The 18,593-nt window shown below is 44.9% G+C and overlaps 2 protein-coding genes across 3 annotated transcripts; one reads left to right on the forward strand and one right to left on the reverse strand.

Annotated features, from left to right (window-relative positions):
* Positions 1-1,429: 1,429 nt before the first annotated feature.
* LOC115409559 (SH2 domain-containing adapter protein E) lies at positions 1,430-11,008 on the reverse strand. Its single transcript, XM_030120795.1, has 6 exons — positions 10,086-11,008; positions 7,197-7,323; positions 4,758-4,994; positions 3,149-3,389; positions 2,632-2,751; positions 1,430-1,843 (listed from the first exon to the last, which is right to left on the reverse strand). The coding sequence occupies exons 1-6, from the start codon at positions 10,632-10,634 to the stop codon at positions 1,660-1,662; spliced, it is 1,458 nt and encodes a 485-aa protein (XP_029976655.1). The 5' UTR covers positions 10,635-11,008; the 3' UTR covers positions 1,430-1,659.
* A 799-nt stretch (positions 11,009-11,807) lies between these two features.
* pygo2 (pygopus homolog 2 (Drosophila)) lies at positions 11,808-17,027 on the forward strand. 2 transcript variants are annotated; one of them, XM_030120649.1, is made up of 3 exons: positions 11,808-12,798; positions 13,421-13,473; positions 14,085-17,027. In XM_030120649.1, exons 1-3 carry the CDS (start codon positions 12,747-12,749, stop codon positions 15,762-15,764), a joined length of 1,785 nt encoding a protein of 594 aa, XP_029976509.1. In that variant the 5' UTR covers positions 11,808-12,746; the 3' UTR covers positions 15,765-17,027. The 2 variants fall into 2 exon arrangements, with proteins under 2 accessions (XP_029976509.1, XP_029976510.1); XM_030120650.1 differs by having other exon boundaries at positions 11,808-11,997.
* The last annotated feature ends 1,566 nt before the right edge of the window (positions 17,028-18,593 follow it).

Raw genomic sequence — 18,593 nt, forward strand, 5'->3', positions numbered from 1 at the left:
CAAACTGCAGAACAGATAACTAATTGATCGACGGCTCAAAGGTTAACCTCAGAATGAGTTGCACATCAAAGATGACAGTGAGGATTTCCAGCATATCACTTACTCAGGAGTAAACAAACAACAAAGATGAATTACACTTTTAAAACCAAAAGAACGATGGGTTTTGCTCTTCTGCTTTTTTGCACTGGGGGGGGGGGGGGGGGTTGTGATTCCATCCTGCATTAATTGGAGCAGTAGGGGGTCCAAAAGAGCAAAAACTTGACATTTCTTTCATGGATATATTTGAAAGTGTTTATCTGTAAAGACCTTCATGCACTTTTATCTATAAAGCAGTCCAGTCGACTGCAAGTTAAGAACAAAGGTGGGCAATTAATTTTTCAGAGGGGGGCCAAATAACGAGCCGGGACCGCTATGGAGGGTCGAGCCGCGGCTCAGATCCGCTCAACACGAGTCCACCTCTTAATAAAAAGCAGAATTCTGCATGGGGTTTATAAGATACTGTTGCTGCTCTGCAGCAGACAGGCTGTTTTAATTCATTCCACACAGTGAAGATGGGTGGTTACACACTTTTTGTTTTGGTTTTTTTGTGTGTGTGTTTTTTTTTTTTTTTAGGAGGAGATCATCTACACTACTATTCACTTGATTTATTTATCATTTCTCTTTCGTGAGACTTTCGGAAACAGCATACAGCCTTCAGCGCCCAAGATCTACTGAAGACATTCATTTTTTATAAGTTCCTTATTCCAGATCAAATTGAATAATGCTGTGTCACTAAAGAGTACAATGTGTGTGATTATGTGTTCTATCCTTTATAGTGGTACTTACTGTCAACACCTGTGACAACAGCCTGCTTTCCAAAAAGATATATCAGTTTTAATGGGACTAACTGTCGAAACGCTTTTTAAATTAGATAATCTTGCAAGATTGCAGGATTACGGATGCTCCTCTTGGGAGGGTTTAATGGAGGAATAAAGATGGACTCAATTCCCATTTCCTGTCAATAACTATTGCAAGGCCACTACGCCTTCAAGCACATTGCACCAGGGTGAATCATTCACACTCGGCGGAGCAGACAGCACAGGAGAAACAAGTCTCTCATTCACAGTGAAAACTGAGGAAAACCTCAAGGGTCAGTGGTTAAGGAACACTAACCAGCATTAACGGCATAAACCAACAGAAATGCTGCGAGGATACATGTAAAATAGATGGTGCTTGTTCATATTATCCGTATTATTGGGATTTTCATGCTTGGACACATGAATTTGATCAATGAAAACCTTCTTTGTGTGGGCGATTGGGTGCGGTGTAGCAGCAGATCCAGCAGAGGGAGAACAAGAGCCACCACTAAATGAAGGCGTTCAGCTAAAAAAAAAAAAAAAAAAAAATGCCAATCTGATGATATCAACTTCATATCAGAGTGAGAGTGTGTTGTCTCCATTCCAGTAGCAAAAGTGCCTCGTTCTTCCTGCTGAGATTAATCCCATGCAAAACAGCCGCTTGGATGTTTTGCATGAGCTGCACACTGGAGTAAACAAACAGCACAAAGTCACAGTCACTGGGTGGAGCCGCTGGAAAGAACATAGTTGGGGTGTTCTTGAAGAGACTGTGTGTGTTGTGTGAGGTTGTGGTCTGTGTGGCGAGGTGGGGGTCGGGGGTCAGTCAGTGGATGCGAGGCACCGGGTGCAGCAGGGTCATGTGCTCTGCTCCGGTGAACGGCAGGCGCTGGGTGCAGTAGTGGTGCACCACCTCTGGGATGCTGGGGAACACGCAGCTACTCTGGTCCAGGGTGTAGCCGTTTTCTTTTGTTTGAGCGACAATGATGTGAACACATCCCTGACTTGTCCTGAATTACAAAAAAAAAAAAAAAAAACAGAGAAAGGGAGAAAACACATTTACTTGTTTTTTCCAGGGAGGATTCAGTCTTCTCAAATTTTTGTAACCGCCATGAAATAAGCTTTCGAATGACACATAGCATCACACATACACACAGATAATACCTTAAAAAAATGCACAAAATAAGCATGGGCATCAAAAATAGTTCTTTTTATCGTGCAAGTTACTGAAAATAAGTAATTATCTGCAAATAAGTTGCAGTAACGACTGATTCGCTCTGTTAAATCTGATTTACTAAGCTATGGCAGCTAAAAGCAATAAAAAAGCAACTGAAATAGTTGACAAACCTGCAGGCAAGCAGCAACGTGTCTCGTAACACTTACATCTGATTTTCTCATCAAAGCTTTTTCAGTGAACTATAAAAAATAAGTTTTCTTCTGAGATTGTTTTTCCAATAATTAGGACCCATTCATAGCAGTCTGTTTACAGACAAAAGACAGGATGTGTAGAGCTGGTAATACAACCTCTAAGTATAATAGACAGTATAATACTGGTGTAATGGCCGGGTGTGTTTTTGTTTCTCATGCAGCCGTGAAAGTGACGAAAAAACACCAACATATAACTAAAGAGAGCATTAAGGAGATACTAAGTAGTTATAGCACTGTTCCTAACACAGATTTTGAGTCAAAAACTGAACTAATCTCATTATAATTCAGTTTATGATCTACTGTATGTGACAGTTCAGATTCCACGGGCTGCGTTCAGGTTCAACACGGTGCACCTTCAGATTGCACTCACTTGAGGGCGATGGAGTACTTGCTGGTGTCCGACTCGCTGTTCCTGACCAGGAAGCTGGCCTCCCTGCAGGTCTGCAGCTGAAACTCTGCCTCCTGGCGAGTCACACAGCCGTGGTACCAGCTGAGAGCAGAGCAGAGCAGCGAGTTTCAGCTTCAAGCAAGCGAACACTCATTTTCCCTGACCTTCCCTTTGGAAATAAGCAGGACTTACATAATGCTGAAATTTAATAAAAACGAGGCGGGGAGGTTCATTGGTGGAATTAGAAACAGATGCACACACACACACACATTTGGGCTGTTGGATTCCTTTTAAAATACTTTGAGAATTACAGAATTAAATAGCAAAGTTTGATGTGTCTCCAGGAAATCCCCCACTCTGAGCCACATCAAACACAAATGAAGTCTGCAGAGGATTCACTTTCAGCTGTGAAACTTTTCTCTCTTTCTCATATTATTTTTCTTTTTCGGAGAATGGTGCTTGGCGGTGTGTTGGTTCAGTCGGCGCAGATGTTCCTCACCTCTGTTTTTCCAGGGGCAGGGATGGATCCACACAGCAGGCCTCTGCTTCAGAGCTGCTGAGGGTGGAGCAGCCCAACAGGGTGGGAGGAGACGACCTCAGGATCTTCTGAGTCCAGCTCTTCTGCCTCAGATGCTGCTGCTGCGGCGGCGGCGGCGGCGGCGGCTGGGCGCCCGGATGCTGAGGCTGTCTGGTGAGCGTGGGGTGGAGCGTCTCATCTTTCGCAGCGCCGTCAAACTGCGCTGCGGAGAGACGAGCGGCGAGGGAAGATGAGGATCCCTGCAAAAGAAACGAGCGACTCGGCCCGGGCCGGAGCTGGATGCTGCCGCCTTCAGTAAATATGAAATAAGAAGACTTCACTTTGATGTTTCATGCAAGACGCTGCTCGGTATGCTGCTGGTCTATGCAGCGTATGAAATATAAATGTGAGAGTAAGCCTGCCTGTGTTTTTTTTTTTTTTTTTTAACAAATATGTTTCATATTGACCTAAGAAGAAAGAGACAGGGAAGGCTTCTGTACGACAAAAATGCTGATTAATAATGAAGAAAAACTATTCACACTTTCTGCCAATTGGAAACATGCAGAAATTCGTTCAAAAGTTCCAAATTTGAGACATTTGGAATAAAACAAAAAAATGGATTAATTACAATCCAGATGTGTAGAAATGCAGAATTTTGTTCAGTTCTGAAATTAGCGCTCAGCTTGACATCAGATATTATAAAACAAGACAAAAAAAGTCATTGGATGACAGATATTCAAAAAGCTGATATTCAGTTTAGCTGCAATGGGATGATTCGTAACGTCATTAATGATACCTGTAACAGCTAAATGTGGATTTATTAGCAATAACAACATCAATTTTTTCCTCGGGGCTCTTGGGAAAAAAACATACAGATAGAATATTAAATTAATGACGGGAAAAAAACAACAACAAATAAATCATAGAATTACTTTTTACTGATTTCAACCAATAAGTAGAAAATAGTGTAACTACTGTGTGAGCAATACATCTAAGTCAGGAGTCTGCAGTCTCTATGATGAAACAGCTTTTTATTTGTTACTCTTGTTTTGTTTGTTTGTTTCACAATTTGCACCAAATAAAATTTGTGTTGAGCTGCAAAACCTTGAAAATGAGGAGAAACCAGCTCATAAAGTCATACAAATGGTTTTATTGTGTATACAAAAACTATGTTTTAGGTGACATTAATGAAGTTCATAACATTTTATAATGTATGATGCCTTGTTGCTTTTTAGGCTGTTTTAGTAGCTTTTGAATTTTTTTTGTGTTTGGACCATTTTAAGTGGAGTTAACTGCTGTAGACATTTTAGTAATTTAGTGTAGAAGTTTTGGATGTTTTTCTATAAGTATGGAACTGAGACTTCAGTGAGAATTGTTCATGAACATGTTCTACAAAGTGTTTTTCTTCTGCAAGCGTGTTTTTGAATGAATATATGATTGATACCATTGATAACGTGCATCTTTGCCTCTGATTTGATGTTTTGCACTTGTTTTGTGTTATTTATGAAGCTGTGATTCACAATGCTGCGACAGGTGGAGGAGCTCATGTCAAAACATCACAGGCGAGTGTCGGCTAAATACGCTGTTGTACCTGATAAGGTTTTCACGATTTGCTCCTTCTTCCATTCCCAGGGCAGCTCGTACTCGGCGGAGGGGCGGGTGTCCAGCTCCGGACGGGTGACCGCCGTCTTCTCGCCGTCACCGCCGCCTTCATACGGGGTGTCGTAGATCTGTAAAGGAGCCGGCTGCCCGTCGGCCGCCGGGCCCTCGCTCCCCTCCACCAGCACACACACCTTCAGCAGGTCCTTAGATCCACGGCGTCTGATCTCTGGTGGGTAGAGAACAAGGGATTCAAGATTAAAAGGTTTTCTGGGAGATAAGGAGCTTCTTCTGGGGAGGAAATCAGAAGTGATGCATCAACTGCGATAGTTTCAGTGAAGGGAGAAAATGCTAGAAACACTGAGCATCTTCAGACCAAAGCTTTGATTTCAGTTCAAGATGAAACCTTAAAACACATAAATTAGATCTACAGATGTTGTTGACTTTCATCCAAGTGGCCAGTTCTTCGTATCTCACACATCAAATCCATCTGTGTCAGAGAAGCTGCTTGCTTCTTTCTCCTGCTCCACCCTCACAGACCTTCTGAGTGACCTGAGAACTCTTTAGAACTCGCAGTCCATCAATCAGAACAGGAGTAAAGAGTTGGTAGAAAAACAAGCATTGAAGTGCAATAAGAGCAACAGCATTACAGTTATTTCCTCCAGAAATCTCACATGCTGCATGAACACTTTTCATTTTTCAAACTGTTACAGCCTGAAGAGTGCAATTCAAGCTCATAAATTACATTTTCCCAGCACAGCTGCCTCAGGTTCTACTGTATGAATGAATCAAAAGTGAGACGAAAAATAAACCATCAGTGGAATCTGTTTCCAAAATTTGTCAAATAAAGTGTAAACAAATCACCGCATCAGTCATCGACAGCTGTTGGGAGCTGTCAACATGGCTTAGAAGGTACAAAATAAATCATAGAAGACAAACACCAAGCTTCATAAACTAGTTCTACATGTTTCATGGCTGTGGAGAATGACATTTAGTCAGACAACTAGTCCAAAGCTGCTACATACAACGGTCATTCAACACTAAACCTCATTACACTTACATTACTGACATTATGATGTCTGCATATCAGAAAGTTTGTTTTTGTGTTGATTTTTGCAATTATATCACTAATATGGGAAAGAAGTTAGAGCATGGGATCATTTCAATCAGGATCCATTACACATTACAGCCTGATGGTGCATTTCTCATCTCCACCTGTCCATGTACTAATGCATGCTGGGAGACTGAAGTGCAGGTTGTTGCTAATGGCGTGCCAGCTCCTCTCGTGATGGCTGCTGCTCCGTATGAATGGGACTGATCAGGTAAGACCAAAACCTGCTTTTTCTGCAATATGTATGTAGTGCCCAGGTCAGGACAGGTCACCAGTCCAGTAAGTGTTTTCTACCACTAAACCGTGAAGGTTGAATTAGTTTTCAATCCTTCAGATTTAAGCATAAAAGCAGTAACTTTGATGACGAAATACTGTGACGAAGGTGCCGCTTCACGTGTGACCGGGAAAGACGGTGAATGCTCATCATGAGGCTAAATTCGTCACAGAAATCCGGAGAAACGTGTTTGTCTTGACTCAGCTGTTTTGTTTGATCAGGGTCAAAGTGAGAGCGCAGCCTCATAATCACGTTCAGTCATCGGTGAACCTGTTGGTCCGCCGCCGTTCAGCCTGATCCCGGTACCTGATGCCGGCCGCTGTGCGTGGATCGTGAACGTTGTTGTGGCCCTGACTCTCGCCACCCGGCTCACTGAGTCACAGTGACATCAGCCTCCTGCTCACTTCCTCGGCCTGATTTAAGCCCCGGTGCGCTTGCTTCCTCGCTGTGATTTAAACCTCATAAATTGAGTCGGCGGCATCATCACATCCTCTGCGAGGAGTCCTTGAAGTAGCACAGGCACTCGCTGAAGTCAAATCCACTCGGCAGCACCGCAATAAAGCATTTTCACCGCCGCAGCAGGCTATTGTGAACCTCTTCCAGAGAAAACAATAGGGCTGATGGGAGGAAAGGTCAGGAGAGCATGCGATTGGACAACTGGCCACCAGTCTTACTTGATGCTGGGAAGCTTTGATTAATGGTTAGACAGGTCCATATAGGGGTCTACACAGAGCTACGTCTGATGTGTGTGTGTGTGTGTGTGTGTGTGGGGAAGGGGGGGTACGTGCACCAAGGGCAAACTTCCTTTCTAGAGAATAGCACCAGGAAACAGAGACAGGAAAGAGGAAGCAGGAACAGGAAACTGCACCCATTGTCCAAATGCAACACAGTTGCCGTAGCAACCCCATGGGGCGCAGGGAGCACTTCGGGGAGCGAGTTCACGTTCTCACCGCTCCGCCTGGAGAGGCTGAAAATGGGGATCCTGTCAGCAAGAGTCATCATTCATTCAAGAGAGGAAGGAGGGAGGACGGCGGCGGAAGCGGTACCGGTGATCATCTGCTGGGCATCGTAGGGCTCCATGTAGCCGTCGTTCTCCCCGACCCGCTCCGCCTCCCTCTGCTCCCTCGTCTTCTGGGCGTCGAAGGGATCCGCGTAATCCTCAAGAATGATCACCTGAATCAAGAAACATCAACCTTTAGTTCATGAATATTTTTAGAAGAGGAATGTTGTGTCCTTTTTTATCCTCAAACAAGAAAAGGATCACGTCATTTATAAATTATATCAAACTCATTCTATTTGTTTTTCCGAGGTAAATGAACAGACCTTTGAGTAATCCTGCTCATCATTATATTTAAAACCAAGAATAACAGTCAGAGAAGCAGATTCTACAGACTTACTACACAAACTGCCAAACAAATGAGCAGATCATTTGACACAGATGTGAATACAGGTAAATGTTTGTAATCCCTATAGGCAGTAATATTATGCCAATAGAAAACAAGCATGATCAGAGCCCAACAGGATGAGATTATTAATGCTTAAAACTTTCAGGAGGTAAATGTGTAATCTGAAATAAAGTTTCTGTTGACAGCTTTAAGGAATTTACTAACTGACAAATTGTTTGGCATTAGTTTCTCAATAAAATGTTGAAAGGACTGAAGACCATGCATTAATGTAGTTTTTTAACACAACCAATGATCTTTTTTGTGTAGAATTTTGTTGAAAACTGAACAATTCTCAAGTTTACTGCCATATGCATTCCAGTATAGTGTAATATGACCCAATGTTAAACCCTGATAAAAGAAACTGAAATACTGCAATAGGTAATCATGGTAAAACTGGTTGAAGACACAACTAAAGGAATAACTTTATTTTTTTTTTTTAAAAAAAAAGGTAAATAATTGAATATGTAGAAAAGTTTCAATATTTCCCAGTCAGTTATTGATTAATTATCTTCGACAGCTGATTTTACCGATTTTCTGAAGAGGCACTCATCTCTGTGAAGTCTATTGTCTCTCCACAATCATCCATCCTCTGCATCGGCCACCACTGACGGAGCTGTCACCTTATCGCTGGCATGTCATTTCTTGTTTACTTTACAAGCCACTCAACAGGAGACAATAGCAGGCTGTAAAAGCTGCCTCTCCGTAACGACTTCCAGCTGTGTTCGCCCGGACAAAGACGGGGGGACGTGTCGGTGTTTGAATACAGCCTGAAACCCATCCTGGCAAACAGGAGCGAGCACAGCCGGGTGTTACGAGGAGTTTCTGTTGAGCCAATTACAACACATCTACAAGCGCTGGTCTCTTTCAGTGGATATCTACTTGTAGATGTGCATTTGAAGCTTCTTGTAGATTAGTTACAGTATGAAAGGGTGTTAAATAAATACAGATATTCTCAGTTTAGTTTTTATTTGTTCTGTGTTAGCAGAAAATATTTGAATTTCCCCATTGATCAGGCTGCATTTATCATCAGGAAATCAAAAGATACGTTTACTATAGAACAAAAGTTCATAAAAGTCAGCAGACTTGAAATTGATATTGAAATTGGGGATTTTTCACCTTCTCTGAAATATAAAACTTCTCCTTTTTCTCGTCCTATCATTTATCTGTCTTTCTTCTCGCCACCACCTCCCTCTCCTGTCTGCATTCTTACTTCAGACGAGCTGAGGGGACTTTGCTTTGCACCTGAGTGTCACATAACGCGATGCTTTTTATAACCTGATAGTCATCACCAGGGGGGCTGAATGCAGTGAAAGAGAGGGATGAAGCAAAGGGAGGGGCAGAGAGAAGAAGAAGAAGAAGAAGAAGAAGAATATAGTCGGCCGGATAACAGGAAGGAGAGGAAGGTGAAGGCCTCGTATCTGACCGCAGCTTTGTATTCCAGGCAAAGCTGAGGTTTGTGAGGGCGAGGGGTGGAGAAGAAACAGAAAGGCAGATAGAAAAGCTGTTAGGAGTGGACACAATGAAGAACGGGGACAAAGTAGAAAGCAGAAAACAAAAAAAAAGATCAGTTTTCAGAGCTTGGAATGGATCCTTCCTTCATCAGGAGGAGACTTTGCTGCACTGCTGTGCATTCAACAGGTAGAACTCCCAACATCCTGCAGCTGGAAGAAGCATTGGCATCTCGAAATGGAGTTGATGAAGCAGAATCCCTCATAGAAATATGGGACAGAAGTATGCATGAAGAAACAGAATAAAAAGCTCTAATAATGCGTAAGAATGTCCTTGTGTCATCTCTGATTACTGATGAAAACTGAAAGATTGATGCATAGAAAGTCTGTTAATGTTGTTTATTGCATTTACAATATAATAAAATTTAACAGAAAGATTCAACTTGAAATCACTGATGGCATTGCTACTGCCTGGCAAGTTTAAAAGCTGTAGTCATTTACACATATTCAGCCCATAAGCTCTTTTAATTTATAGCATCTTAAAATCAGGCCATAAAAGCTGATATGATATTCAAGGTGGCTATCAATATTGTATCTGATCTGATGAATATTTTTATCAATAACAAAAGGAAATCTAGCTCTTGTTAATCAAAGCATCTACAATAGGATATATCTACAACGTTTTCATTCTTTAAATTAGTGTGGATAGTTTAACAGTTCAGTGAACTTACAAGAGTGAAAAAGTCTAATATGAATGTCTTTACCACCAACAGTAAGGTTGAGACATCTCAGACCAGATTATCATCACTAAGTGGGGTAATAGTGACATCCTGATAATGTTCTAAGTTTCTGTTTCAAACTTTTAAGTATTTCAAATCATGATTTATGTAGGTTTGCACCAAACATTAAAGATTGTTCCTCAGATATCACAAAACAGATTTGAATCAAACACTAAAGATTGGAAGTTGATGATGTTAATATTGGGTCAGGATCAGCTTGTTTTGGTCTGGATCAGACTGTTGGGTCTGTGTCTGTGACTCACTGTTTCGTTCTTGCTCTGAGCTGCTTTGTCGCCTTCAGGTACCACGGTGCTGCTGCTGCTGCTGCTGCTGCTGCTGATGGTACCGCTGTTGAAGTTGGGGCTCTTGTCCTGCGTGTCCACCCGGATCATCCGGCTGATGTAGGAGCTGGATGGGGAGCTCTTCAGGGGTCTGTGCTGCTCCTCAAACACCGGCTCGGACCTGGAGTTCTTGCGGCTTTTCCCGGACAGGAGTCCGTCCCACACCTTGCCGTCCTTCTGGGGGCTCACTCCGTTCCTGCTCAGCTCTGCGGCCGAGTTCTTTCGGTTCTTCCCGGACATGAGCGACCCCCCTCCGCCTCCTCCAGCCGCCGGACTGTCTGTGGAGGAGTTCTTGCGGCTCCCCGTCCTGGAGGCGGATGTTCTGGTACCGATGCTGCACACCAGGCCGGCTCTGCTGGCTCTGGGCTGAGAGCCAGACTCGGAGGCTGAGCGGATCCTGTCGGTACCGTTCTTCAGATTGATGGGAAACTCCTTGAACCACTTGGCCATGATGAGTGTGATGTGAACCATAAACCTTCCAGACAAACCTCTCTGCCTTCAACAAAAGACTTCCTGCTGCTTTCTTCTGGGATTGAGCTCACGGGATCTCCACACCTCTCTTTAAAGCATGTCAGAAAAACTTTCAAAAGTCAAAATGGAATAAAACAGGCGACATGCCGTTGTCAAGACGCACCACTCCTATTTTATCCCATTTGTAATTTCTCTGACACCTGTTTCCCCCTTTCAGTTTAAAAAAAAGAATAATATTGAAAGTTCATTCCCTTTGAGGGAAGAGATGCTTTCGAAGTGGGATGATCCGAAAGAAAGAAAAGTTTGTCTTGCTTGTGATTTGTGGTCCCATTCCCAAAGAGGCTGATCTGTCCTGAACGACCGTCCGGAGTGGCTGAGAGGACCAAGACTGCGCCTGCAGCACAGAGGGGAGGGGGCATCTGCAGCTGGGAGGGGGCATCTGCAGTTGGGAGGGGGCCAGAAACTTTTACATTGACACACTGTGGCAGAATAAGCAGCTCGACAGATCACATTTATTCCTGCTTTGTTCCACACAGAACACAGCATAAATACAATAAAAGACAGAATGCACAGAAACAGAATAACACATTTCTGAGATAAGAAAGTATTCTAAGTATTCTAGTATTTTGATGGTTCTCTGGATTGCATTTTTCTATACTATGATTAATTGTATGATTAGATCATATCAATGGCAACATTTTAGCAAAGGCTGTTTATCCGCTGAGCCCCAGGCACTGCAGGCATGTGGAAAACAGCAGCCATTCATTTAAAAGTCGCTGCTTTAAATCAAAGTTGACAGTTAAATCTACATTTTGGTCCTTGCTATTAATTCAATATTAATCATAAAGTCACTAGATCACGTGCTTAATTGCCCGTCTGATTGATGTCCGCCGCCGCTTTAATTGTAAAGGGCAGCGTTCAGAAGTGGTCCGTTCTGAGCTGCTCCATGTAAACCACTCACAGGTGTGATTATAGTTTTATCAACTCTAAAACAATATCAGTGAAAGACGAAAATGCCAACTGGCACTTAATATGTTGCATTATCTATGTGCATGTTTAGTAAAAACTGATTATTTAAAACGTAACATTTACATGGAAAATGTACAGTGTTGACGGCTACCTTTTGACACCCCTATTTTTTAAGCTGAAATGTAACCTTCCGCTGTGTGCGATACTCCTGCTTATCCCTCTTTGTCCGGTGGCGACAGAAGGCCATGATAATTATGGCAAAATTTGCGTTTTTGAATGAATTATAGTTGAACGGTGGATCAACAAGCATACACCGTGTGGGGACTGGTTTGCTGGCAATGACACACCAGAGAGTTTCAATTTAAAGGACAGCAGAGCAAGCAACGGAGAAAGGGTACAGTTTGCTTCCAAGACAGTCTGCAAGATGGCTAGCTAACGTTAGCTAGCCAGCTAATGTTAGCATAGTAAACACCAGTTTTCCAAACGTATTCGATCTGCTTCATTTCATGAACCATGTAAGAAGTGATCCTTTTCACATGTGAATACAGAGGAGTACATCGCAGTGTCGGATTTATGCTCCGGTGTTGCGACTGCTGGCTGATATCTCAACGCTGCTAGCTAGCCACTTTGAGTAACGTGGCTAGCTAGTTAGCTGGAGGTAGTAACTAGCTTGCGTTAGCTAGCTGATCGAGTCTTGAGCCACACATCTGTAAGTGATCATTTTAGAGAGGGAGGGGGTGCTCTCTAACTTGCTTGTACTGGCATTTCAAGCCCGGTTACAAGTAACCAGTTTCAGGCAGCTCGTGGAAACTGGTTTGCAACGAGGCGAAGTTGTGCTGAATACCTGCTCGGTTTTACCTGACGTTTATTTGGTGACCAAATCCCGGCGTGACAGACACCGTGGCCAAAGATTTGCAGCTGGAAAGGATTTTGCAGACCTGGGCCGGCGCTATATTTCAAGCCATCATAACCAATAATTCGTAAATACTGTGGCGATAACAGTCTGAGGGTGGCTGACATGACCTGAAGGCAGACTCCACCTAGTCGGCATTCAGCCTTCAAGACGTCGTCGTCATTTTTATAACTTTTTTTTTCTTGCATATGAACGGTGATAAGCCACTTCACCGACAGTCATTTTAGCTAATGGCTGCCGAATCGGGGAGACTACTGGCGGGACAAGGAAAACGGAGCAAAGGTAGGAATTAATTTCACCCATCTCCCCCAATCAGATCGGAATCATCCATTACTGCGCTGCAATGGGCTGCACTGGTGCTGTTAGCAAACCCCTTCTCGCCTCCCCATATGTAAACTTCACGACTGTCTCCGGTGGTGGCTGTTTCCCACCGAGTGGATCTGTGAACGGGGTTCATGTCTATCTTGCTATCAATGTACCTCCAATTCCGTTTCCTCGTTCCTCATGTCTTCGTCTTTTCCTGTCTCCCTCATTGACCTTACCTCTTCTGCCTCTGTTTGCGGCCTCTCTCCCTCTTGCCTGGGTCATTTTGGTCTGCCTGGGTCATTTGCGATTCAAGGCTTCATAACCTTGGTGATGATACCGCCTGGATGTTCAGCATCTTGTCCTCATGCCAGTCTATGTCCCATCATTGAATCCATCACAGCTGTTGGACTTGACAAAGAGGCCCTAGGTCTAAAAAAGCTGCTCCACTCTGTCACTAAGGGGTATTGGCCAATCCAAATGTGATTCTTCAACCTAATTGGTGGTGGACCAATAGCAGGAAAAATTGGCTTTATTTGTAGTGACTTATATTTTATTTCCCCCTTTCCACCCCTCTCCCTTTTACTTTTTACTATTTCAGCTTCACAGATGAAGAGCCCGGAGAAAAAGAAGGCAAGGAAGTCCACAACTCAGGTAATAAACATATTACTTTTAATGTTTTAGAAACATTTACACTGTGGATTGTTTCTGCTTTGATTAAAGATGTTTTACCTAAATTCTCCATACCAGGCTAAATACGCTTGTGGGATTGTTGTAGAGGGGATTGTTTGTTTGTTAAAAGACTTTTCATAATTATGTAATAGACTGTATAAAGGAGTCAGAACAAGAGCAGAAATGTTGCTGTCAGCTCTGATACCTGTTGCTTCCTGTGATTATTAGAATGCGCTGCTGTGTCACTTAACATGAAGCAGAGAAAAGGCTGTTTGGTAGCAGACTGAGATCCTTTATTGTTGCTTTTCTTGTAGGGATATGCAGTTATTTCTTATCAAACTAGAATAGCACACAGATCAAAGCAGATGACTCCTTCCTCCTTTTACAGTCAGTGTAGAAATCAGATTGTCCATCCAGTTAATGAAGTTTGTGTTTAAGCAGTATTAATACATCTGTAAATAACTTCAATGATGTAAATAAACCCCAAATAAACCAAACTCCCAGAAAGTGTTTTTGTAAAATGTATAAAAAAAGTTCTTTTTATAACTTATTGCCTTATCTGTTGATTGATATGCTCTTTCTGTTTTCCTCAGGCGGCGGGGTTCTCCCATCTCACTGAGTTTGCGCCCCCTCCGACTCCTATGGTGGACCATCTGGTCGCTTCCAACCCCTTCGACGATGACTTCGGACCCCCGTCCAGACCCAGCGGAGCAGGTGGACCCGGCGGCGCCCCGTTTCTTCCCAGCCCCGGTGCCGGCGGAGGAGGTGGGTATGGAGGTGGAGGCAGAATGGGTGGAGGCATGAACTTCATGGGAGGCCCCCCAGGAGGACCGGGCAGCGGTCAGCCTGGACGGAGGCCACCGTTTGGCCCTCCAGCCAACGCCGGGCCCCACCACCAGCTGAGCTTTGGCGGAATGCCGGGCTTTGGCGGTGGTGGTGGGGGTGGCAGCGGAGGAGGAGGCGGGGGTGGGGGGTTCCCGCCAGGCGGCCCCTCCCAGTTCAACATGCCACCAAATTTCAGCCCACCCATGCATCCTGGGCCGGGATTCAATCCCATGCTGTCTCCGGGGGCTATGGGGGGCCCCGGCGGAGGGGGGCCACCCCACCCTCGATTCGGCATGCCCCCACAGCAGCAGCACGGACAGGGTGGGCATCCGTTTAACAGCCCTCCGCTGCCTGGTGGTGGAGGTCCGAGAGGTCCCCTGCCTCCCATGGGGGGAGGTATGGGTCCGGGGATGAACATGATGGGTGGCATGGGTGGGGGTCCCGGTGGCAACATGGTGGGAGGGCTGCCAGGTATGCCCCCGCAAGGACAGTTCCCTCCCTCACAGGATGGCCCTTATCCGGGCCCCAGTCCACCGGGGCCTGGCAACGAGGACGGAAAGAACTTTGGTCCCGGAGGAGCTCCGCCTGGACCCCCGCAGCAGCAGCAGCAGCAGCAGCAGCAACAGCAGCAACAGCTTAACCTTAACCCCAATGGTCCTCCCCCTAACAACACCACGCCCGGCCCTCCCCCCAACTCTGGACCACCGCAGCCTGGCGGGGGCTTCCCCGGACACCCCGATGTCCAGCAGCCCAATGCCAACACGCCTGGCCAGCCTCCGTCAGCACCACCGCAACCCAACCCCAACTCTTCTCCCACCGGCCCCCTGAACGGATCGGGCCAGCCGCAGCATCCGCCGCCCAATCAGCTGCAGCCCCCCAGCAACACGAACACCCCCAACTCCAACAGTTCCACCCAGCAGCAGCAGCAGCAGCAGTCCACTCCACCCAACTCTGCCCCAGGCTCCACCCCTTACAACCAACAGAACAACACTCCCGGTGCCGGCGGCCCTCTGTCAAACGCTGCCTCCAATTCGGGTCAGAACAACATGACCAACAACAACGGAGGCAACACTCCCGGCAGCAACCCCAACCCCCCCTCCAACTCCACCTCCACTCCGAACACCCAGTCCCCGCTGCCCCCCGGCCCCGCCGCCTCCTCCGCCGGGCCCGGCTCCGGCCCCGGGAAGCTGGGCGGCCCCGGGATGGTCTTCCCCTGCGGCCTCTGCATGGCAGAGGTGCACGACGACCAGGACGCCATCCTGTGCGAGGCGTCGTGCCAGCGCTGGTTCCACCGTGACTGCACGGGCCTGACAGAACCGGCGTACGGGCTGCTGACTCGAGAGAGCGCCGCTGTGTGGGCTTGTGACTTCTGCATCAAGACCAAGGACATCCAGGCCGTGTTTGTGCGCCAAGGCTTAGGCCAGCTGGTGGCAGCTAATGAGAGTTGAGGAGGAAGTCCGGTGTTGAGGTGTGGCGCGTGCAGACAAACAAGACTTTGATCAGACTGAATGACCTCAGTGTCAAGTCGGATACTTGCCCAGCTTTTCTGTTGACTAGCCCTTTACTCGTTCACTACGCAGAGAATCGCTCTCATTGACTTTCATGCTTCTAAATAGCACCTTGAGTGACTCTCGGTAGATCATTTCTTCCCCCCAATAGGAGTGAAATCACGATGAATGTTAAACTACACAGTCCTTCAGATTCTTAGCCTGCCAACCAGCAAAGCACTGACACCAACACACTACCTCACACAGTTTGTGACCGACCGGCGCAGAAGCTCCCGCACTGATCGACTGCGATCGACCCGCAACACTCATGCATCACATGCGCATAACACACACTTAAAATTTTCAAATGAATGCTCAAAGATTCCCTGATTCTGCATCGACAGTGTGAGATTTAAACAAAAAAAAAAATGTAATTAAAATCAAAGAGTGTTGTACGTTAACGGAGTCTAGCACTGCCCTTTCACATCGTTCGCCTTTTTACTCTAAGCTAGTGAAAGAAATGAGAAAGTAAGTCGCTGCATTGCAGGTTGGAAAATCGAAACGCAAGTGTCAGTTGGAGCCAGAATCACTTCCAAACTTTTGCACCTCCAGACACGCGCCCTTACACACACACACACACACACACACACACACACACACACTCTGGCTCTACATTTTGTACGCAGTGCTGATTTATCCAAAGGAGCTCCGGGCTGAGATTTCGTCCACGCCTCGCCGAGAGGATTTTACCCGCCGGAAAAAAAAAATAAAAAAAAGTTGTAAATATTAGGACAAAACATTTGTCTGGAACTTCCACGAGTTGTGAACATGCCACAGAATCAACCAATGAACAAAACAACGAGTTGGAGTCGTGTGTCTCGGCTGTGTACAGTATAACAGTTTGGTTTTTATACAGTACATTTGAGTCAAGCATTTCTTTTTCAGCTTCTTTTTTTAAATTTTCTTTCTCTGCAGTACACATGAATTGTGAAACCAGTGCTTTTTGGATGGTGTTGGCATAGCAAGTAGTGGCATCATGTCATATCAGATGTGCATTGTCCTTTTTTTCAAGGAAAAAAAAAAAACAAAAAAAAGCGTTGGGGGAGGGAAAGGGGTGCATGTGAACCAATGCAGTAACTGTCTGATCTGTTGATGTTTATATTCTGGTTTCTGTCCTGCAAGAAACCTTGAAGTAGACCAAATAACTAAAAAAAGAAAAGAAAAGAGAGAGACCCATTTTTCAAATGTTTATAACTCTTCCTCCTTCTCTTCTTATTTTTTGTTCTTGATTCAATGTCCGAGTTGCCTTCTTTTCTTGCTCTCTGCTGTCCCTCTTCTCTTTGTACTGGTATTTGTGCTGTGCTCTTGCTCTGCTCTGGCGCCTCCTGGTGGAACCTGGAGGAACCGGCGAGTCCCACACCGGCTGGGGAAGGGAAGGGAAAGGTACTGACTTCTGAAGTAAAGACAGATTTTTTTTTTGTATTTGTCCACGTTTGTTTTTATTCTTTTTTTTTTTTTTTTTTTTTTTTTTTTTACATTTGTTTGCTAATCATTGTATTAAAATAAGGGTTTTAAAACCTGCTGAAAATGATTAAGTAATTTCTTTGTCCTGATTTTCAGACTTGTAACATCTTTGCAGCTTTAATCCTAGGTGTGTATTCTCATCAGCAGTTATCAGATGGGCGTGCTGGTACTTTTACAGGTAGCATTTCCCCTGTGGGGCATTTCTGTCTGGAAGGAGTTAACTTGTTCTCCCTGCACCATTTTCTCCTCCAGGCCAAAAACATATGTTGAAGGTTCAATTGCCTGTAGGTGTGAGGCGTGTCTGTGTTTACCGGCCTGCCTTCACCTTCTGTCGGCTGGTAATGAGGACTTGGATAAAGCGTTGAAGAAATGGATGGATGGCGTGTTTTTGTTTTGTTGAAGATAATTATAGACTTTATTCATCACAGCTTACATTTAATACACTTGCCTTTGAGTCGGTCGTTCAAATTAGTTTAAAACCAAATCAACACGTTTTGAAGATGTTAATTAATTCTACTATAAATGCATCCCAACTGTTATTTAAAAAGAAAGTGTGAATATGTTTAGCGAGTTTAAACTTCTTAAAATGTTAAGAGATTGTGAATTATTTATCAGATTTGGAGCTCTAAAATCCGCATTCAAAGATCTGTAGCCTGGCACTTTGCTGCACAGAAGCACTTTTTCATTAAATAAGAGGGAAGTATTTTTCTATTTAAGCCCATGTGAGTAAGGTACTCTGTCGTTTCAGACATTTTATTGTTTGATTTTAGCCGTGTCGTTTGCTGGTTTGACAGGTCATCAGTGAGAACCCTGGAGTCCGGCCTCTTAACCACTAACTGCATCAGGAAGGGCATCTGCCGTAAAATCTAATCTGTGGCTCACATGAACGGCCGAGGTGACCTTGGAAGGGAACAGTAGAAATACTTCAACAGAGACATCCACTGTCAGATAGGATTGGAGCAGTTACACTCTCCAAGTTCAGTTTTGTTTGCGATCTTCCCAAAGGTTTTAAATTACTGTTGTTTCTTTGCATCGGTGTTAATCTGGATTGGATTAGGTTTCTGTCAGAGCTAACATTAGATCAGGGTGGTACGGCCCTGGCCCCGGGGGGGGGGGGGGGGGGGGGGGGGGGGGGGGGGGGGGGGGGGGTCCCATCCTGCAGGACACACCTTTATCTAATGGAAATGGCAACATCAGGGGGCCAGAGAGAGCCCGATAACAAGCCACTCATTCTAATCAGGAGCACAGGGGCTGAGAGACCACTGA

Source organism: Salarias fasciatus, chromosome 22, assembly GCF_902148845.1.
Source record: "Salarias fasciatus chromosome 22, fSalaFa1.1, whole genome shotgun sequence".
NCBI classification, from domain to species: Eukaryota; Metazoa; Chordata; class Actinopteri; order Blenniiformes; family Blenniidae; genus Salarias; species Salarias fasciatus.